The sequence below is a fragment of the Salmo salar genome, chromosome 04, assembly GCF_965601325.2.
Source record: "Salmo salar chromosome 04, fSalSal1, whole genome shotgun sequence".
NCBI lineage: Eukaryota > Metazoa > Chordata > Actinopteri > Salmoniformes > Salmonidae > Salmo > Salmo salar.
The window spans coordinates 22,479,838-22,502,827 of NC_138294.1; the positions used below are offsets into that span (position 1 = coordinate 22,479,838).

The 22,990-nt window shown below is 42.5% G+C and overlaps 1 protein-coding gene across 1 annotated transcript; it reads left to right on the plus strand.

The window, feature by feature from the left end:
• Nucleotides 1–142: 142 nt before the first annotated feature.
• Nucleotides 143–14,035, plus strand: LOC106602383 (centrosomal protein of 44 kDa). The gene is made up of 11 exons (XM_014194982.3): nucleotides 143–285; nucleotides 522–620; nucleotides 5,639–5,786; nucleotides 11,745–11,891; nucleotides 12,094–12,189; nucleotides 12,389–12,529; nucleotides 12,645–12,857; nucleotides 13,145–13,211; nucleotides 13,351–13,469; nucleotides 13,741–13,778; nucleotides 13,904–14,035. The coding sequence occupies exons 2-11, from the start codon at nucleotides 529–531 to the stop codon at nucleotides 13,950–13,952; spliced, it is 1,110 nt and encodes a 369-aa protein (XP_014050457.3). The 5' UTR covers nucleotides 143–285; nucleotides 522–528; the 3' UTR covers nucleotides 13,953–14,035.
• The last annotated feature ends 8,955 nt before the right edge of the window (nucleotides 14,036–22,990 follow it).

The window sequence follows — 22,990 nt, forward strand, 5'->3', positions numbered from 1 at the left end:
TTCAACTACAGACAGTAAAGACGACGTTTTACATGGATTTATTTAGTTCAGCTTGTTTCATAAGTCGTCGTCAGTTTACCATCTACATTAAAACCAGAAGTCCACAACAAAACCTTTAGCGCCATCTAGCTACGAATGTGCTCCTATGAATCTTCCTTCTAGTTTTTCTGATTCACTTATCATGGCAGCCAATCGCGGCAATTATGTTATTTACCCGGGCAAAACAAACTAAATACATGTCCAGCTAGCTCGCCAATTTGGCTAGCACTTCTACTCAAATATAAGGTAATTTATTATATTTTGTGTTATGGTATGTTTCAGTAGCTGCAACAACGTGTCACCTCAACAACATCTAACGTTAGCCTATAATATAGCAAGTAACTTGCTGGCAAGCTGTGTTGGTAGCTAGCCAACACGTACATAGCTATATTGTTTATGTTAGTTAGCTAGTTGGTGTTTTATCCATTCGTTGTAAAAGAGTTCATGGAAGAATTGTTGTGACTGTCATTTGCATCTTCAAGGTCCACAATGATGTCAACCGGTGATTTGAAAGGATGTCTTCGGAAACTGAATACTCAACTACGGGCATTGAATTACCCAAGAGAGGTCGACTATAATGGGTATGTTAGCTAGGTCATGGATAAAAATTGTGCCAGTGATAACTAAACAATTGTGCCACGTTCCCAAACTTTTTGAGGGAAGCAGCCAGCTTATACAATCTGTCGGCACCTGTGTTGTGGTTGTTCAGTTGGATGGCCACATGATGGCTCTACTATTCAGTCTCTTAGTTGCAGTGCAGGAGATGTGTGAACATTTGTGTCACTTTTACTTGCTTACATTGGAGAAATAAATCCCCCATATATTCATTCATTCTGATATATAGTGAGCTCCAAACGTATTGGGGCAGTGACCATTTTGTTGTTGTTTGGCTCTGTACTCCAGCACCTGATTTTGATCATCAGGTGTTCCAAGACTGGTGAACAGTGGGTTGACACTTTGGATTTGAAATGATACAATGATTGAGTTTAAAGTGCAGGCTGTCAGCTTTAATTTGAGGGTAAATGACAACACTTTTTGCACATAGTTCCCTCCATTTTTGCTATCATTATTAGATAGATCTGAATGAATCGTGAATAATAATAATGATGAGTGAGGAAGTTAGATGCACAAATATCATACACCCCCAAATGCTAATCTCCCCTGTTATTTTAATAGAGAGGTTAGTGTGTCTTGGTATATTTGTGAGTCTAACTTTCTCACTCATCATTATTTACGATTCATTCAGGACTATCTGTAATCATTGTAGCATCCACATGAATGTATGTGTTTAGAAGCATATTATATTCTTACTTACAATAAAAGTGACTCAAATGACAATACATTATTTACCATTCATTTCTATTGGGCACAAAATAATCTGAAACACAACCAAAACTAACAGCAAATGCATCCAACAAGTTTGTAGAGTCACACTCTTGACATAATCATTGCGTGCTAGGAATATGGGATCAAATACTAAACTTTTGACTACTTTAATACACACAAGTTAATTTGTCTCAATACTTTTGGTCCCCTAAAATGGGGGTCTATATGAAAATGTTAAAGTTGACAGTCTGCATTTTAACTTCATAGTCAAATCCTAAGTATTGGAGTACAGAGCCAAAGCAACAACAAATGTGTCACTGTCCCAATACCTTTGGAGCTCATTGTATGCAGCATACATGGAGTATACCAAACATTAAGAACGCCTTCCTAATATTGAGTTGCTCACTGAGCCTCAATTCATCGGGGCATGACTCTACAAGGTGTCAAGCGTTTCACAGGGATGCTGGCCCATGTTGACTCCAATGCTTCCCACCGTTTTTTCAAGTTGGCTGGATGGATGTCCTTTGGGTGGAGGACCTGTCTTGATACACCCAGGAAACTGTTGAGTGCGAGAAACCCAGCAGTGTTGCAGCCATTAACAAAAACTGGTGCGTCTGGCACCTACTAACATACCCCATTAAAAGGAACTGAAATATGTTGTCTTGCCCATTCACCTTCTGAATGGCACAAATACACAATCCATGACTCAATTGTCTCAAGGCTTAAAGATCCTTCTTTAACTTGTCTCCTCCCCTTCATCTACACAGATTGAAGTTGACTTAACAAGTGACATCAATAAGGGATCATAGCTTTCACCTGGATTCACCTGGTCAATCTGTCATGGAAAGAGCAGGTGTTCTGTTTTGTATACTCAGTGTGTCTATATATACATACAGTGCCTTCGGAAAGTATTCAGACCCCTTGACTTTTGCCACATTTTGTTACGTTACAGCCTTATTCTAAAATTGATAAATTGTCCCCCCCCCCCCTAAAATCTATACACAATACCCCATAATGACAAAGCAAAAAACATTTTTGCTAATTTCTATATTTTTTGAATTATGTTTACATAAGTATTCAGACCTTTTACTTTGTTGAAGCACCTTTGGCAGCAATTACAGCCTCAAGTCTTCTTGGCTATGACGCTACAAAACTTGGCACACCTGGATTTGGGGAGTTTCTCCCATTCTTCTCTGCAGATCCTCTCAAGCTCTGTCAGGTTGGATGGGGAGCTTCACTCCACAGCTATTTTCAGGTCTCTCCAGAGTTGTTTGATCGGGTTCAAGCCTGGGCTCTGGCTGGGCCATTCAAGGACATTCAGAGACTCGTCCCGAAGCCACTCTTGTGTTGTCTTGGCTGTGTGCTTAGGGTCATTTTCCTGTTGGAAGATGAACCCTCGCCCCAGTCTGAGGTCCTGAGTGCATTGGAGCAGGTTTTCATCAAGGATCTTTCTGTACTTTGCTTTGTTCATCTTTGCCTCAATCCTGACTAGTCTCCCAGTCCCTGCCGCTGAAAAACATCCCCACAGCATGATGCTGCCACCGCCATGCTTCACCGTAGGGATGGTGCCATGTTTCCTCCAGACGTGACGCTTGGCATTTAGGCCAAAGTGTTCAATCTTGGTTTCATCAGATCAGAGAATCTTGTTTCTCATGGTCTGAGAGTCTTTACTGTCTTTTACTGATGAGGGGCTTCCCTCTGGCCACTCTACCATAAATGCCTGATTGGTGGAGTGCTGCAGAGATGGTTGTCCTTCTGGAAGGTTCTCTCATCTCCACAGAGGAACTCTGGAGCTCTGTCAGTGACCATCGGGTTCTTGGTCACCTCCCTGACCAAGGCCCTTCTCCACAGATTGCTCAGTTTGGCTTGGTGGCCAGCTCTAGGGAGAGTCTTGGTGATTTCAAACTTCTTCCATTTAAGAATGATGGAGGCCATTGTGTTCTTGTGGACCTTAAATGCTGCAGACATTTTTTGGTACCCTTCCCCAGATCTGTGCCTCGACACAATATTGTCGATAAGGAAAATTCCTTCGACCTCATAGCTTCGTTTTTGCCTGACATGCACTGTCAACTGTGGGACCATAGATATAGATAGATGTGTGCCTTTCCAAATCATGTCCAATCAATTGAATTTACCACATGTGGACTCCAAGTTGTAGAAACATCAAGGATGATCAATGGAAACAGGATGCACCTGAGCTCAATTTCAAGTCTCATAGCAAAGGGTCTGAATACTTACAGTATGTAAATAAGGTATGTTTTTTATTTTGAATAAATTTGCAAACATTTCTACATTTTGCTTTGTCATTATGGGGTATTGTGTGTAGATTGCTGAGAAATGTTTTATTGACTCCCTTTTGGAATAAGGCTGTAACGTAACAAAATGTGAAAAAAAGTCAAGAGGTCTGAATACTTTCCGAAGGCACTGTACATACTCACTCACCAGACAGTTTATTAGCTACAACCTGTCTAGTACTGGGTCGGACCCCCCTTTGCCTCCAGAATACCAAGAATTCTTCGGGGCGTGGAATCTACAAGTCAGAAATGTTACACATTCATGTTGGTACATGCTGACGCGGTGGTGTCATGCAGTTGCTGCAGATTGGACGGCGGTACACCACTGCAACCAGCCTGTACTGTTGACCAGACAGTGTCCATAGACTGCCATCAGTATGACGCAACATCCCATCTGGTTTGGGCTTAGTCCCACTATCATTTGTTTTTCAACAGGACAATGACCCAAAATGCCTCCAGGCTGTGTAAGGGCTATTTGACCAAGAAGGAGAGTTATGGAGTACTGCATCAGATGACCTGGCTGCCGCAATCACCTGACCTCAACCCAATTGAGATGGTTTGGGATGAGTTGGACCGCAGAGTGAAGGAAAAGTAGCCAACAAGTGCTCAGCATATGTGGGAATTCCTTCAAGACTGTTGGAAAAGCATTCCAGGTGAAGCTGGTTGAGAGAATGCCAAGAGTGTGCAAAGTTGTCATCAAGGCAAAGGGTGGCTACTTTGAAGAATCTCAAACATAAAATATATTTGGATTTGTTTAATTTTTTATTTATTTTTTGGTTACTACATGATTCCATATGTGTTATGTCATAGTTTTGATGTCTTCACTATTATTCTACAAATATTAACCATCCATGCAGTATCTAAGAATATTTTGGGCAGACGACACCTTGAAGGAGAGGCAGGTGTGCATATGGTAGTATTTCTCATGATTTAACATTTTGTTCCACCATGGGCCTAATTTCCGATGATCCCATTGTTATGATGAGCATATCTGACCAGCTCTTTATCCAGGTTGTGGGGTCACTGATTTCTATGGCCTTTGCCCATTACACTCAGTATTTGGCTTGAAAGTGCCAACACATTGCAAGTGTGATGACATATGGAACTTGTGATGAATTAAGAATGACAATTTAGGCTAGAATGAATATTATCAACAGTCTGTATGATGTTCTTGCGTGCTATAGGCAAACCTGCTCTGTAGTGTAGGATAAAGTCACGAGATTGTGTCCCATATGGGACCCTATTCCTCAGATAGTGCACTACTCTTGCGTGCTATAGGCTCTGTTTAAAAAAAATTGTGCACTATATAGGGTGCTATTTGCGACAAAGACTAAATGATTTGGCTGGAAGACAGACTAAACATCTGTAGTCCTATAAACATCCAGATTGGGGCTGTAGCCACGGGTACAGTTCATGGTCTGAGTTTGTTTTGAAGTCTCCGGCAAGCGGCAGAGGGGGTTGTACAGAGCCCTGCCCGACTATAACTCGGTTTGTAAACATGCTTTACATTAACCAGCCGTGGGTACCCCTCTGACGAGGACCCCAGTCTGCACATCTGATGAGCAGGGAAGTAGGGATTCCTTTTGAAGTGAAGAGCATCAAACACAATATGCTTGTGGGGGATTTAAAAAAGGATATGGCTCAAATACAATTTTCTGTGGATGTGAGACAATTTAAATCGGGAGACAAAGGTTGGCCACTTTTTTTTGAATGTGTTTTTTATCGAACTCGTTTGGGTTCCATTGTCAAAATGTGTGTTGCAGCTCAATTCTTCTATTTTTTTCCCCGCTAATTGGGCTTTTGACCAATCACATCAGCTCTGATAAAGATCTGATCTGATTGGTCAAAAAAAAAGTTGTTAAAATCGGTTTACCTGTCTGAACAGAGCATTGTCATATATTTTTAGGCCTAAATGATACTAATACATATGAAAACAGTCGTACACATTGTAAAACACAATCTATGCTTTATCTCCACAGCTTGGCCAAAGGGGATCCTTCTGCTTTTCTCCCCATAGTGAGTTATGCATTCATCTCCTATTCACCATACCTTGCTGAACACCTGGTGGTCTTCGGAGTGGAACTCGCTGGGAAGAATGACCTACGTTTTATCGAATGCATCTACAAGGTAAATCCACACATTGATTCTATTGTGTTCTTTAAAAAAAATAATCTATTAAGGGTAATAGTGTACAGTACCTGTCAAGTTTGGACATCTACTCATTCAAGGGTGTTTCTTTATTTTGACTATTTTCCACATTGTAGAATAATAGTGAAGACATCAAAACTATGAAATAACACACGTGGAATCATGAAGTAACCAAAAAGTGTTAGAAGAATCTAAAATATATTTGGATTTGTTTAAGTAGCCACCCTTAGCCTTGATGACAGCTTTGCACACTCTTGACGTTCTCTCAACCAGCTTCATGAGGAATGCTTTTCCAACAGTCTTGAAGGAGTTCCCACATATGATGAGCACTTGTTGGCTGCTTTTCCTTCACTCTGCGGTCCAACTCATCCCAAACCATCTCAATTGGGTTGAGGTCAGGTGATTGTGGCGGCCAGGTCATCTGATGCAGCACTCATCACTCTCCTTCTTGGTCAAATGGCGCTTACACAACCTGGTGGTATGTTTTGGGTCATTGTCCTGTTGAAAAACAAATGATAGTATCACTAAGCCCAAGCCAGATGGGATGGCATATTGCTGTAGAATGCTGTGGTAGCCATGCTGGTTAAGTGTGCCTTGAATTCTAAATAAATCACAGACCGTGTCACCAGCAAAGCACCATCACTCCTCCTCCATGCTTCACGGTGGGAACCACACATCCGGAGATTATCCGTTCACCTACTCTGCTTCTCACAAACACATGGTGGTTGGAACCAAAGGACAGATTTCCACCGGTCTAATGTCCATTGCTTGTGTTTCTTGGCCCAAGCAAGTCTCTTCTTATTATTGGTGTCCTTTAGTAATGTGTTTTTTTACACCCTTTTTTTCTCCCCAATTTCGTGGTATCCAATTGTCCCATTGCTGCAACTCCCGTACGGGAGAGGCGATGGTCGAGAGCTGTGCACCCTCCAAAACACAACCTAACCAAGCCGCACTGCTTCTTTAACGCAATGCCCACTTAACCCGGAAGCCAGCCGCTCTAATGTGTCGGAGGAAACACCGTACACCTGGTGTCAACGTGCACTGCGCCCGGCCCGCCACAGGAGTCGCTAGTGCGCGATGGGACGTCCATGCTGGCCAAACCCTCCCCTAACCCGCCACCCCATGGGTCTCCCCGTCGCAGCCGGCTGCGACAGAGCCTGGACTCGAACCCAGAATCTCTAGTGGCCTTAGACCACTGCGCCACTCGGGAGGCCCATGGCTGGTAACTCTAATGAACTTATCCTCTGCAGCAGAGGTAATTCTGGGTCTTCCTTTCCTGTGGCGGTCCTCATGAGGGCCAGTTTCATCATAGTGCTTGATGGTTTTTGCGACTGCACTTGAAGAAACGTTCAAAGTTCTTCAAATTTTCCAGATTGACTGACCTTCATGTCTTAAAGTGATAATGGACTGTCATTTCTCTTTGCTTATTTGAGCTAGTCTTGCCATAATATGGACTTGGCCTTTTAACAAATAGGGCTATCTTCTGTATGCCAACCCTACCTTGTCACAACACTACTGATTGGCTCAAACACATGCCAAGAGTGTGCAAAGCTGTCATCAAGGCAAAGGGTAGCTACTTTGAATGTCAAATATAAAATATTTTGATTTGTTTAAATCAAATCAAATTTATTTATATAGCCCTTCGTACATCAGCTGATATCTCAAAGTGCTGTACAGAAACCCAGCCTAAAACCCCAAACAGCAAGCAATGCATGTGAAAGAAGCACGGTGGCTAGGAAAAACTCCCTAGGAAAAACTCCCTAGAAAGGCCAAAAACCTAGGAAGAAACCTAGAGAGGAACCAGGCTATGAGGGGTGGCCAGTCCTCTTCTGGCTGTGCCGGGTGGATATTATAACAGAACATGGTCAAGATGTTAAAATGTTCATAAATGACCAGCATGGTCAAATAATAATAATCATAACAGGAAGCCAGTGTAGGGAGGCTAGCACTGGAGTAATAGGATCAGATTTTTTGGTTTGGTTAACACTTTGTTTTGGTTACGACATGATTCCATATGTGTTATTTCATAGCTTTGATGTCTTGACTATTATTCTACAATGTAGGAAAATATAAAAAAATCCGAAAAACCCTTGAATGAGTCGGTGTCCAAACTTTTGACTGGTACTGTAGGTTAACATGTTTCTGTGACATAGTTAAATAGTAAGGCTATCATCATGCACAGTGGAGGGATTTTACTCCATCGGTCTCCATTAGTATGGTAGGAAGAAGACACAGAGCGTCTTCTTGACGCCGCCGCAACAATCCCACATCCAGACCAGTTCACTTATCTCCCAGCCTCGTTCCTTCATGCCCTCCCTATGATTTAATGCTCTGTTCATTCACCGCGTGCTGGGATCTTTCCTGGGTCCTACTTTTTTCCAGTAGGCTCCCCACCACCGCTCTCCCCATGTGGCCCCATGCAGTGTCTCTCTCTCTAACATGGAACAGTTTCTCCTAATAGCAGGGAGTCCCCTCTAGATCCCCTCTCTCATACATCACAGCTATCATCGTAATGGTTCAAAATGGCAGTGTTTCCAGTTGTTTCTTCACAGGCAACGGTCGCACACTGACTTCAGTTTATTCCTTGGGGTCTCCTGAGGCCAACGGCTGTCTACCCAGACGCTCTGCTGTGGTTTAACCTCTCCGAGCTTGAGCTGAACCGCAATATTTTCCCCTAATACACACACACGGAAGACATTGCTATTGCGTCGCTCACTACCAATAAAGTCCTTTTGAAACAGTGCAGGATTTCCCCTGTAGAAGTAAAGGGTAGGCTACATGTGGGATTCCTTTTCATTCCTGTGGTGCTCAAATGACATGAATGGAGTCTTAAGGTACTCTAGGAATTCCATTCATTCTTATCTATGGGAAATGGTATAGGTCTCCACTGTCGGAATTCCTTTTTCCATGATATTGTGCTTGGTCAAGGCTAAGCCATTTCCTTCATCGCACGTTTTAATATTACAGCTCCTCTCTCATCACAACCAACCGAGGACTTGGAAGGAATGACTTGTGTAAATGCATCAGGGGTTTTTTCAGTCTTTCTGTTGAGGCTGTACTGTAGCCTCTGTTAACCCTGCTATCAGAACCAGAAGGGTTTTCACTGAGCGGGCCCTGATCTGCAGCATCTGTATTTAACACACTCTCTGGTGTTTCCTTCCAGCTGGCAACCGGTGGTCGGCAGCACAGTGTCCTTGAGCAATTGTGTTTTATGAAGGATCACATGAAATCCTGATTCCTGCGGTGAACACAGGAACTCCATGTTGGTCCAAGTTCTCATCTCGGATCAGAATCCCCTCTTCTGTTCCCTTAGTGCTGAGGCCGCAGGCGAGCTATCTGCCTCTCACAGCATTGGTTCATTTTGGCGAGAGAGGAGAGGGAGACCGAGAAGGAAGAGCGAGAACCTCTGTGCGATGGCTGGCGCCCAGTCACTGCTTCGCCTGGCTGGTGCGCACGCCACACACACACACACACACACACACACAAATAAATATGGGAAACAGATTGGGCCGACACCAGCAGCATTTCATACAGAAGACAGTGCAGAGAGGAGACAAGCCATTTGCTCTGCGATTTGCTCAGTGTAACAGGAAAGCACTCATTTAGCCCTCCTGTCATACGTACTGCCATCTTTCCTTAACTCATGTTAACTATAGTGAGTTTTACAATTATCAATAGAATGTTTGGATTTGTCATGTGATCCAGCTCCTATTATTCCCTTTTCACATGAATTAAGTGTATCGAGGCAAGGATACATGTCATTTTTTGGAAGGGAAAACGAACTCCATATACTTTTAAAGTGATTAAAACCAAATGGAAACTGTAGAAAATATAATGGACCTACATTTATACTGTTTCTTGACTGTGTCCAGCTCACTAATAATCATTCAAATGAAACCTACAGTGAAGGAAAGAAGTATTTGATCCCCTGCTGATTTTCTACGTTTGTCCACTGACAAAGAAATGATCAGTCTATAATTTTAATGGTAGGTGTATTTGAACAGTGAGAGGGAGAATAACAACAAAAAAATCCAGAAAAACGCATGTCAAAAATGTTATGAATTGATTTGCATTTTAATGAGGGAAATAAGTATTTGACCCCTCTGCAAAACATGACTTAGTACTTGGTGGCAAAACCGTTGTTGGCAATCAGAGGTCAGGCGTTTCTTGTAGTTGGCCACCAGGTTTGCACACATCTGAGGAGGGATTTTGTCCCACTCCTCTTTGCAGATCTTGTCCAAGTCATTAAGGTTTCGAGGCTGACGTTTGGCAACTCGAACTTTCAGCTCCCTCCACAGATTTTCTATGGGATTAAGGTCTGGAGACTGGCTAGGCCACTCCAGGACCTTAATGTGCTTCTTCTTGAGCCACTCCTTTGTTGCCTTGGCCGTGTGTTTTGGGTTATTGTCGTGCTGGAATACCCATCCACGACCCATTTTCAATGCCCTGGCTGAGGCAAGGAGGTTCTCACCCAAGATTTGACGGTACATGGCCCCGTCCATCGTCCCTTTGATGCGGTGAAGTTGTCCTGTCCCCTTAGCAGAAAAACACCCCCAAAGCATAATGTTTCCACCTCCATGTTTGACGGTGGGGATGGTGTTCTTGGGGTCATAGGCAGCATTCCTCCTCCTCCAAACACGTTGAGTTGATGCCAAAAGCTCCATTTTGGTCTCATCTGACCACAACACTTTCACCCAGTTGTCCTCTGAATCGTTCATTGGCAAACTTCAGACGGGCATGTATATGTGCTTTCTTGAGCAGGGGGACCTTGCGGGCGCTGTGGGATTTCAGTCCTTCACGGCGTAGTGTGTTACCTATTGTTTTCTTGGTGACTATGGTCCCAGCTGCCTTGATCATTGGCAATATCCTCCCGTGTAGTTCTGGGCTGATTCCTCACCGTTCTCATGATCATTGCAACTCCACGAGGTGAGATCTTGCATGGAGCCCCAGGCCGAGGGAGATTGACAGTTCTTTTGTGTTTCTTCCATTTGCAAATAATCGCACCAACTGTTGTCACCTTCTCACCAAGCTGCTTGACGATGGTCTTGTAGCCCATTCCAGCCTTGTGTAGGTCTACAATCTTGTCCCTGACATCCATGGAGAGCTCTTTGGTCTTGGCCATGGTGGAGAGTTTGGAATCTGATTGATTGCTTCTGTGGACAGGTGTCTTTTATACAGGTAACACGCTGAGATTAGGAGCACTCCCTTTAAGAGTGTGCTCCTAATCTCAGCTCGTTACCTGTATAAAAGACACCTGGGAGGCAGAAATCTTTCTGATTGAGAGGGGGTCAAATACTTATTTCCCTCATTTAAAATACAAATCCATTTATAATATTTTTGACATGCATTTTTCTGGATTTGTTGTTATTCTGTCTCTCACAGTTCAAATAAACCTACCATTAAAATTATAGACTGATCATTTCTTTGTCAGTGGGCAAACGTACAAAATCAGCAGGGTATCAAATACTTTTTCCCCCTCACTGTAGACATTTACATTTACATTTAAGTCATTTAGCAGACGCTCTTATCCAGAGCGACTTCGAGTTCAGACTCCAAAGTGAGGCTCTCCCATTTCAGGCTGAAACAATGAATCCCATGGCCACCACAGTAAGTATTAGACAGTCGGGTAGCATTGAACATTTCTAAAGCATTGGATACAGGACAATTTCTTTGCACGTTTTGATGGTGAAGAAGTGAACACATTTTCAGTGCGACCCTCTGGACCTTCTTGAAGACCGAATGTGGCCCCCAGTGCAAAATGAGTTAAACCCCTGTACGAGATACTTTGCAATGTGATCTTCAATGAATGTTGTTTTGATCTTTGCATTTTTTACTGTTTGAATGAAACAACCTTGTGTATTTTTGATTTGAAAGAATTTTTCAGCAGGGAGAATTCAGCCGTGTGTGTCATACTGTCTATTGTTCACCCACATCTAGGTACTGCGGGATCTCTTCCACTACAAACCTGTCCTGACCAAGCAGCAGTTCCTCCAGTTTGGCTTTGCAGAAAGAAAGACCTGCATCCTCTGTGACGTCATCGCCTTCGCCCTGCAGAAACACAAAGAGCTCAGCAAAGGCAACAAGGTCAGTCTGTCTCCCTCAGCTTTGACGAGCCTAGAGCAAAGAGTATCATCAACGACATGATAATGATGACGCGGTATTCACGGTTCAATTAACTATTGCACCCTCTTGATTAGACCATGTCTGTATTGTAATAGAGAATGCGTTCTCAATAGCCTACCTGGTAAAAGAAAAGGTTCATGTATTGCATCTGTGTGTGTTGCAGCCAAAGCCGAGAGCTCTTTTTCAGGCCTCGAGTTCAGACTCCAAAAGTGAGGCTCTCCCATTTCAGGCTGAAACGATGAATCCCATGGCCACCACAGTAAGTATTTGCCAAGGACATGACAGTGTAGACCAACAGACCTGTTCAACTCTCTACACTTTAACAAAGAGGCCTGAGCTAGCCTAGTTAAATAAAGGTTAAATAAAACATTTTAAAATAATAACATAGTCCGTTGTAATGCTGCATGAGTACATGGCCCGGCCTTAACATGATTAGGTGAGATGGTTCTTTCCCACAGTTGTCCCTAAGCAGGCCACTAGTGGAGAGACACATTGGTGGTGACTCCTGGGTCTCCTCTAGTAGAACCTCAGATAATGAAGAGGAAGAGGGGCTGGGACTGGATGAGGTCCAGAACCAAGCACCTACAGTCCCTCAAACAGTGAGTACCAGCATACTTCTCCACAATATAAGCACAGACACACACAGCCCTTCTCTCTGTAACACACAGCACCAAAGTGACACACACACAGACTGGATTGTGACCACCCTTCCAGGACCTGGTGGAGGGGAGGCTGGCAGCGCTGGAGGCCCAGCTGCTGCAGGTCCAGACCAGGCTGGGGAGGCTCTCGGCCCTGGAGCAGAGGCTGGAGCTTCTAGAGAAGGCCTCGGCCGGGAGGATCACTATAGACAAGCACCAGTGGGAGAACCTGGAGAGCAGAGTGCTACTGCTGGAGACCAGACTGACCCTCTCCACAGCCACGGCCCAGGTAGGCTCTGTGTGTGTGTCCCTAGCCACTGCAAATTGATTATTGGATACTGTGTGTCTGCATGTGTGTCAGCCATGGCCCAGGTAGGAGGGGATCTCTACACCACATCTGTCCGATCTGAAGACGCTTCTAAAGAACTCTCCGTACCTCTATCCAATGACAAGTGGAAGCAGATGTTGAACTAATGATGTCAGTCCATTCCAGAATGTCTGCTGTATCTCTGTTTGCTGGTTAAAGATGGAAAAATGTACAGCTTTCAAGGTTTTTGGGGTTTTTTTCCCCTCTAGGAGTCGTCATCACTTATCAATGGAGGTTGGAGTAATCACATGGCGGATAATGCAACAGAAGTCACGGGTTGGAACTGATTTTGACAGTGAAAGTATCTTAGTAGAGCATTGATGAGGCCATTGTATACAACAACTGAAATACAGTAATAGAAAGATCAAATTCCCAGTGTGATATAAAAGTTCAACTGATGCTCACATACCCTTAGAGTCAAGACCCAGTCCTCCAGAGAGCCTCCTACACAACTCTGGCTGTGAGCGTCCTCAGTCCTCCACCCTTTCCGCTAGCTATCCCATCAGCCCCTGTGTGACAACGGCACCCCCAGAGGTAATGGCAGATATTACAAGTGTGTGTATGTATGTATGTCTGTCATGGAAACAGACTATTTGGGCTGGATTCAATCTGTAGTATCGTGAAAGATCCACGTTATAGGTCAATTTAAATTTTAAAGGCAATGTTTGAGGAGATTTCATTCACGGTAAACTCTGCATATGAGGAGTCAACTGGACATTACCTTAGAATTTTTACGCGGATCTTCCGCAATACGGATGAAATCAAGCCCTTTGTTTTTCATTTATTCTTGACTCATTTTCTATAGGAGAATATGAAAGAGAGATTGGAAAGGATAGCCAACATGTAAGTACTGTAGATCTGTTGTATTCCCTCATGTTAACCAAGGCTAATACACCATCTACTGTATATAAAATAATACTGCATTTATGTTTAACTTCATTACGATTTGTTATTCTCCTTTGTTTTAGGATGAAAGACACTTCCAGCCTTTTAAGAAGTATAGAACCCTCAATGTAAATTGAAACTTTAAAAAAAAATGTATTTTTGTAATTGCTCTCTGGATTAGTATGTTAGTGATGAATAAAGGTATCATAGATAAATATCGACTTGTGTTCACAATCCATTATAAACAGTACTAGTCAAAAGTTTGGACACCTACTCATTCAAGGGTTTTTCTTCGTTTTTACTATTTTTTACATTGTGGAATAATAGTGAAGACATCAAAACTATGAAATAATACATGTTGTAACCAAAAAAAGTGTTAAACAAATCAAAATATATTTTAGATTCTTCAAAGTAGCCACCCTTTTCCTTGATGACAGCTTTGCACACTCTTGGCATTCTTTCAACCAGCTTCACCTGGAATGCTTTTCCAATAGTCTTGAAGGAATTCCCACATATGATGAGCACTTGTTGGCTGCTTTTCCTTCACTCTGCGGTCCAACTCATCCCAAACCATCTCAATTGGGTTGAGGTCGAGTGATTGTGGGGGCCAAGTCATCTGATGCAGCACTCCATCACTCTCCTGCTTGGTCAAATAGCCCTTACACAGCCTGGATGTGTGTTTTGGGTCATTGTCCTGTTGAAAACAAATGATAGTCCCACTAAGCGCAAACCAGATGGGATGGCTTATCGCTGCAGAATGCTGTGGTAGCCATGCTGGTTAAGTGTGCCTTGAATTCTAAATAAATCACTGACAGTGTCACCAGCAGAGCACCCCCACACCGTTTGTTTTTAACCTTTTTATTTAATTAACTAGGTAAGTCAATCAAGAACAAATTCTTATTTGCAATGATGGCCTACCGGGGAACAGTGGGTTAACTACCTTGTTCAGGGACGGAACAGACTTTTACCATGTCGGGTCTGGGATTGGATCCAGCAACCTTTCGGTTACTGGCGCAATGCTCTAACCACGAGGCTACCTGTCACACCATCACACCTCCTCCATGCTTCACGGTGGGAACGACACATTCGGAGATCATCTGTTCAACAAGTGCATCTAACAAAAACATGGCGGTTAGAACCAAAAATCTCACATTTTGACTCATCAGACCAAAGGACAGATTTCCACCGGTTTAATGTCCATTGGTTGTGTTTCTTGGCCCAAGCAAGTCTCTTATTGGTGTGGTTTTTTTGCACCAATTCAACCATGAAGGCCTGATTCACAGTTTCCTCTGAACAGTTGATGTTGAGATATCTGTTACTTGAACACTGAAGCATTTATTTGGGCTGCAATTTCTGAGGCTGGTAACTCTAATGAACTTCCCTGCAGCAAAGGTAACTCTGGGTCTTCCTTTCCTGTGGAGGTCCACATGAGAGCCAGTTTCAGCGTAGCGCTTGATGGTTTTTACGACTGCACTTTTCTGGATTGACTGAAGTAATGGACTGTCATTTCTCTTTGCTTATTTGAGCTGTTATTGCCATAATATGGACTTGGTCTTTTACCAAATAGGGCAATCTTCTGTATACCACCCCTACCTTGTCACAACACAGCTGATTGGCTCAAACACATTAACCTCTCTGGGCTAGGTGGCACCAAATCGTCCCACCTACGCAACAGCCAGTGTAATCCCGTGGCGCGTTATTCAAATTCCTCAAATGCAAAAACTTCAATTTTTCAAACATATGACTATTTTACACCATTTTAAAGACAAGACTCTCGTTAATCTAACCACACTGTCCGATTTCAAAAAGGCTTTACAACGAAAGCAAAACATTAGATTATGTCAGACTACCCAGACAGAAATAATCAGACACCCATTTTTTCAAGCTAGCATATAATGTCACATAAACCCAAACCACAGCTAAATGCAGCACTAACCTTTGTGGATCTTCATCAGATGACAACCCTAGGACATTATGTTATACAATACATGCATGTTTTGTTCAATCAAGTTCATATTTGTATCAAAAACCAGCTTTTTACATTAGCATGTGACTAGCATTCCCACCGAACACTGCCGGTGAATTTACTAAATTACTCACGATAAACGTTCACAAAAAGCATAACAATGATTTTAATAATTATAGATACAGAACTCCTCTATGCACTCAATATGTCCGATTTTTAAAATGGCTTTTTGGTGAAAGCACATTTTGCAATATTCTCAGTAGATAGCCCGGCATCACAGGGCTAGCTATTTAGACACCCAGCAAGTTTAGCACTCAAAGTCAGCTTTACTATAAGAAAAATGTTATTACCTTTGCTGTCTTCGTCAGAATGCACTCCCAGGACTTCTACTTCAATAACAAATGTTGGTTTGGTTCAAAATAATCCATAGTTGTATCCAAACAGCAGCGCTTTGTTTGTGTGCGTTCAAGACACTATCCGAAAGGGTAAATAAGGGTGACGAGCATGGCGCAATTCGTGACAAAATTCGAAATATTCCATTACCGTACTTCGAAGCATGTCAACCGCTGTTTAAAATCAATTTTTATGCCATTTTTCTCATAAAAAAAGCGATAATATTCTGACCGGGAATCTGCGTTTAGGTAAACAGAAGAAAGAAAATAAAGCATGGGGTCGACTCGGGCACGCGCCTAAGCCCATAGTACTCTGATCGGCCACTTGCCAAAAGCGATAATGTGTTTCAGCCAGAGGCTGCCTCGATATCGTTCAGCTTTTTCCCGGGCTCTGAGAGCCTATGGGAGCCGTAGGAAGTGTCACGTTAGAGCAAAGATCCTCAGTCTTCAATAAAAAGAGCCAAGATGAAACACAACTTCTCAGACAGGCCACTTCCTGCATGGAATCTTCTCAGGTTTTGGCCTGCCATTTGAGTTCTGTTATACACAGACACCATTCAAACAGTTTTAGAAACTTTAGGGTGTTTTCTATCCAAAGCCAATAATTATATGCATATTCTAGTTACTGGGCAGGAGTAGTAAGCAGATTAAATCGGGTACGTTTTTTTATCCGGCCGTGTCAATACTGCCCCCTAGCCCTAACAGGTTAATAAGGAAAGAAATTCCACAAATGAACTTTTAACAAGGCACACCTGTTAATTGAAATGCATTCCAGGTAACTACCTCATGAAGCTGGTTGAGAGAATGCCAAGAGTGCAAGCCGTCAAGACAAACGGTGGCTACTTTGAAGAATCTCAAATACAAAACATATTTTGATTTGTTAAACTTTTTTGGTTACTACATGATTCCATATGTTATTTCATAGTTTTGATGTCTTCATTATTATTCTACAATGTAGAAATTAGTACATTTTAAAGAACCCTTGAATGAGTAAGTGTGTCCAAACTTTAGACTGGTACTGTAATTCTGTATTTTATTTGCACAAACAATTTTACGTACAATGCCCGGTCTTGTGTAACCTTACTTTCAATCAGGGTGGCGTGTCGGAATACCCGTCAACTGAGGGCTCTATTCAATCCGTATAGCGGAAGTTCAGCATGTGAAATTTATAAGCAACGTTTCCGCGTAGGCGGACTCTACATTCACGGTAAACGCTGGATGTCAGTTTAATTGGAAATAACCTTTTACATTTGTCACGCAATCTGTAATTCTTCAGCGATGCAAATTGAATAAAGCCTCACGGTGTGTTGTCTACTTTGCAGTTGCGCCTAAACTGACACCAGTAGAGGTCACTAACAGACCTCTGAGACGTCTTCTCTGGCTATACTGGACTGTACTCCAGCTCCCGTTCAATCATCCTTCCTCCTCATAGTAGAGCTCCCCTAGGCCCAGTACGGACTGCATTGTATGAAGAAGATCAATTGCGTTTTGAAAAAAAGGCTAGGAGAAAGGACACAAGGAATTAATCATTTGAGAAAGTCTAATTCTGCTCAAAGTTTCTCATTCAGGCCGAGATTCAATTCAAGGCATGTTATAAAGCAGTGGTTTCTCAAACCTCTCATTGAGATCCCCAGACCTTTCATGTACTTGATCTATTCTAGAGCTAGCAAACCTTATTCAATTTGTTAACTATACTGAACAAAAATATCAATGCAACAATTTCAGTGATTTACAAAAAATAATAAAAGTTTTTACAGTTCATACAAGGAAATCAGTCAATTGAAATAAATTCATTATGCCCTAATCTGGATTTCAAATGAGTGGGCAGGAGCGCAGACATGGGAGGGAATAGGCCCACCCACTGGGGAGCCAGGCCCAGCCAATCAGAATGAGTTTTTCCCTCACAAAAGGGCTTTATTATAGACAGAAATACTCCTCAGTTTCATCAGCTGTTCGGGTGACAGGTCTCAGATGATCCCGCAGGTGAAGGAGCCAGATGTGGAGGTCCTGGGCTGGCATGGTAACACATGGTCTGCGGTAGTGAGGCTGGTTGGGCGTACTGCCAAATTCTCTAAAATTACGTTGGAGGCGGCTTATGGTAGAGAAATTAACATTAAAATATCTGGCAACAGCTCTTTTGGGCATTCCTGCAGTCAGAACTGCACATTTTAGAGTGGCATTTTCTTGTCCCCAGCGCAAGGTGCACCTGTGTAACAATCATGCTATTTAATCAGCTTCTTGATATGCTTATTTCTATATGCAGCGTTGTACCGTGAATGTGGACTTTGCTGACAAAGTGCTCTTTAATTGAATCCTGACCTAAATATCATAAAAATGCGTAATAAAACCAAAAACGATGACCAAGGAGTTGTGGATCCAAAGAAATGGACAACCCAGTGTGCTGGAGCATGGTGCTTGCAACACCAGAGATTTGGCTTTGATTCCTATAAGTGCCACATAAGCTGTGGTGTAATTGAGGATTGGCCACAGTACAAACACTCAAGAGGCAGGTTTAAGGCAAAATATAGACTTTTAATGACAAACTTAGCTGGGGACGGATCAAAAGCCAGGACCTCCCCGGGGCTGAACAACTACCAAATCGGTCGCCGAAGGGATGGTCACCTTCTGAGGCTTAGAACCATGGTTCTGAGGGGCCCACAACATGATCAAACTCTAATTCAAAAGGCCTAGCTCTGTCAGAGCATAACTTACTCAATCAAACTGAACCAAAGACCTCTTCATTCAAACAAAGGTCCATGGAGCTTGGACAGTCTTCAGCAGCTCCTGCTGCTCTCTCTAAGTGGCAAACCCCCAATCAGTGGTGTAAAATACTTAAGTAAAAATAGTTTTTTGGGGCATCTGTACTTTACATTACTTTTTATATTTTTGACAACTTTTACTTTTAGTTCACTACGTTCCAAAAGAAAATAATGTACTTTTTACTCTATACATTTTGTCTGACACCCAAAAGTGCTAGTTACATTTATAATGCTTAGCAGGACAGGAAGATGGTCAAATTCACGCACTTATCAAGAGAACATCCCTGGCATCTCTACTGCCTCTGATCTGACAGACTCCATAAACACAAACTTCGTTCGTAAATTAAATTAATACATGTAATGGTGCCTTCTGGTTTGCTTAATATAAGTCATTTGAAATGATTTATAACTTTACTTTTGATACTTAACTATATTTAAAACCAAATACCTTTAGACTTTTACTCAATTAGTATTTTACTGGATGACTTTCACTTGAGCTCAGGGTCTTTCAATTGGGTACTTTTTCCACCACTGTCCCCAATGCATCTTCTTCAATGAAGGCATCCAATAAATGTTGCATTACCAAATGTATTAACGGAGTCCAAAAACAAATGTGTTCAAATGCCTCTTGATTTTCATGCTTGTATATTTCACATACAAAATCTTTATATTTCACCAACATACAAAAATGCAGCGCTTTTGCTGATCCTTTATTTCCCTGACCACAGTGTGATGCATGGATTTGACCACTAGAGTTCACTAACAGACAGCTATACAGTATATTCCAGCTGACATGATTAATTCATGCTTCATTGTTGCCCTCTAGTGGTCATTCTATCTATAAGAGAACAATACATCCGTCTTATCCTTCACTGCTACTTTGAATATTTGCAAAGTGCTCTGTGAGATGGAATGTTTTCAGAGCAAATTGCCACTAAATCTGAATGGTCATTCCTAGAGGGTGCATTCATTGACCCCTTGTTCTAGAGACAGCAAGTTAGAACAGAGCTAGCCTAACCTCTCAGACCTTTCTCCCCCCGTCTCTCCTTCCCTCTTACCTGTTGTTTAGCTCAGCTCCCAGGCCTCTAGCTGGCTGAAGCTGTTGGAGAGGCGAAACATCCAGATCATGTGGGGACCTGTCTGGAAGGATGTACACATTAGTATTCTGGAACAGAGCCTGCTATTGCAAATCCAAGGTACTGTTCCTGAACATTTGTTATTGACTTTCAGTGTGAGTCAGGAGTAAGTATGTGATGCAGCTCAGCAAAAACATGGGTAGATCAGAGGTGAGCCCTGAGTGGAGGTGGTGTGTGTGTCTGTCTCTAGTTGTTTGTGTGTGTGTGTGTGTGTGTGTGTGTGTGGAGCAGCTTACCGTGATGCTGGGAGCTCAGCAGGGGCTGCCAGCTGGCAGAGTGAGACCACACAGTCTCTGTAGTAAAGTCTGATCATAGACCTACAGAGCGAGAACCAAAAGTAGCAGATCCACACATTCCTCCTTTTAGACTCAACAAACGGCATGTAACTCCTTTCAAAAAAACACCCCCACGTCCCTCCTTTCCTCCCCCAAATCCAACAGGAGACCCTGGACCACCCCCAACCCTCCCCCATACTGAAACACCCAGTCTGGGTTACTACAGGACTGCTGCGGCCTGACGGTGAGACCTGCCCTACCCAGATGTGGCTAAGCCGGGGGAGAAGTCCTTAATCACTTCTTCTCCACTGCTATGTTTCCTCAAGATTGTTCCCTAAACCCTGCTTGTTTTTACTGGCTGTGTGTGAGGGTTTTAATGTTATGTTCTGTACTGTGCATCCTGTGTTTTCTGTGTGTGTTGACTGTTGTTGGGATTATGCGGTTGTGTCTTGCTGTATGTAGTCTATCAAGAGAAACTCCTCTCCCAAGAAAAATAATGTTCTATGAATTGAATACAACACGACTGAAGAGTACAATGAAGCACTGTTGTGATCTCCTGCCTGAACAAACACATCTCTTGCATTGTGTGGAGTTGAAGAGAGACGCTCCATTTCAGCTTAAAGTAATTACCCGGAGCTGTAGGGCTTTTGGAAGGGGAGGAAGTGTATTCACCAGAAACATACTCTCCCTCCCTAATGTCGATATTTTTTGAATAAAGGGAAGTGCTCCAAGGCTAAATCATGTTGAATGAAGCCCATTGATTCCATCAATCTTTTTCTTTGCAATTGTCTTCTCAGTCATCAGTTTAGTTCAATATGAATTGCAGTAAAATGGTCAATCCTCCAAGGCATTAGATTGGATTATTCGATTTTTTGTTGTTGTTGCTGTCATTTGAATGTTTTCTTGTTTTATGGACTTGACTGTGAACCGATATGCTTCTTCAACCCTAAAGGAATGTATCTTTTACAGCAGAAAGGCCTACTACTGTCCAACAAGGAATAAACAAACTATGGCATCTGTTCACTCCAAAGTGTATTTCTGATAAAAGGCTGTAATATTACGTCTGTGTTGTCTTATTGCTAAAACATACCTACTATACCGTAAGTCAAACACCATCTGCTCAAGTAGCTGTTTCAACAGCAAATCCCTTCCCTCCATATAGACAAAAAAAAATATATATATATATATATATATATATATAAAACAATTTCAATGATTTTCCTGAGTTGCAGTTCACATAAGGAAATCAGTCAATTGAAATAAATTCATTAGGCCCTAATCTATGGATTTCACATGACTTGGAATACAGATATGCATCTGTTGGTCACAGAGACTACCTTAAAAAAAGGTAGGGTGTGGATCAGAAAACCAGTCAGAATCTGGTGTGATAACCATTTGCCTCATGCAGTGCGACACATTTCCTTCACATAGAGTTGATCAGGCTGTTGATTGTGGCCTGTGGAATGTTGTCCCACTCCTCTTCAACGGCTTTGCGAAATTGCTGGTTACTGGCGGGAACTGGAACACGCTGTCTTACATGTTGATCCAGAGCATCCCAAACATGCTCAATGGGTGACATGTCTGGTAAGTCGGCAGGCCATGGAAGAACTGGGACATTTTCAGCTTCCAGGAATTGTGCATAGATCCTTGAGATGTGGGGGTGTGCATTATCACGCTGAAACATGTGATGGTGGTGGATGAATGGCACAAAAATGGGCCTCAGGATCTATCGTCACAGTATCTCTGCATTCAAATTGTCATTGATAAAATTCGAATGTGTTCGTTGTCTGTAGCTTCGTCAGTTGTGCAAACCCACAGTTTCATCAGCACTGGTGGACATTCCTGCAGTCAGCATGCCTATTGCACACGCCCTCAAAGCTTGAGACGTCTGTGGCATTGTGTTGTGTGACAAAACTGCACATTTTAGAGTGGCCTTTTATTGTCCCCAGCACAAGGTGCACCTGTACATTGATAATGCTGTTTAATCAGTTTCTTGATATGCCACCTGTCAGGTGGATGGATTATCTTGGCAAAGGTGAAATGCTCACAAACAGGGATGTAAACAAATTTGAGAGAAAGAAGCTTTTTGTACGTATTAAACATTTCTTGGATCTTTTATTTCAGCTCAAGAAACACGGGACCAACACTTTACATGTTGCGTTTATATTTTTGTTCAGTATCTATGCCATTCAGCATATCCAAAGCAACTTACAGTCATACATTTTATATATGGGTGGTCCTGGGAATCAAACCCACTATCCTGGTGTTGTTAGCATCATGCTCTACCAATTGAGCTACAGTTTTTAACTGAAAGCCAGATACCATCAGAATCCCAATTCACTCTGCTCTAAAATAAATACGCTATCCACAGCAATGATTCATGATGTAATCACAATGTGTCTCAAGACTAAGAGCCCCAGTGGCTGATATTAAGACAGACAGAGTGAGAGAGAGGAAAAGAAGCTCATAGTGAATGGGTCATTATCTTTTGTTGATTAGCCTTGGCTGAAACACATGGCTCTGTCTGTCGCTCCCCACATCTACCTTCATCTGCACCTCCACTCCAGCCTTCATCAGTCACAGCAGTACTGAGAAAACAGACAGAACGAGAGAAAGAAAGAGAGAGGGAAGAAAGAGGGATA

What these genes read in the sequence shown, in the direction of transcription:
- LOC106602383 (XM_014194982.3), top strand. Translation starts at nt 529, where the DNA reads ATGATGTCAACCGGTGATTTGAAAGGATGTCTTCGGAAACTGAATACT. An exon ending in TGAATCCCATGGCCACCACA is followed by an intron (nt 12,190 to 12,388) that starts GTAAGTATTTGC and finishes TCTTTCCCACAG; the next exon opens with TTGTCCCTAAGCAGGCCACT. An exon ending in TTGGAAAGGATAGCCAACAT is followed by an intron (nt 13,779 to 13,903) that starts GTAAGTACTGTA and finishes CCTTTGTTTTAG; the next exon opens with GATGAAAGACACTTCCAGCC.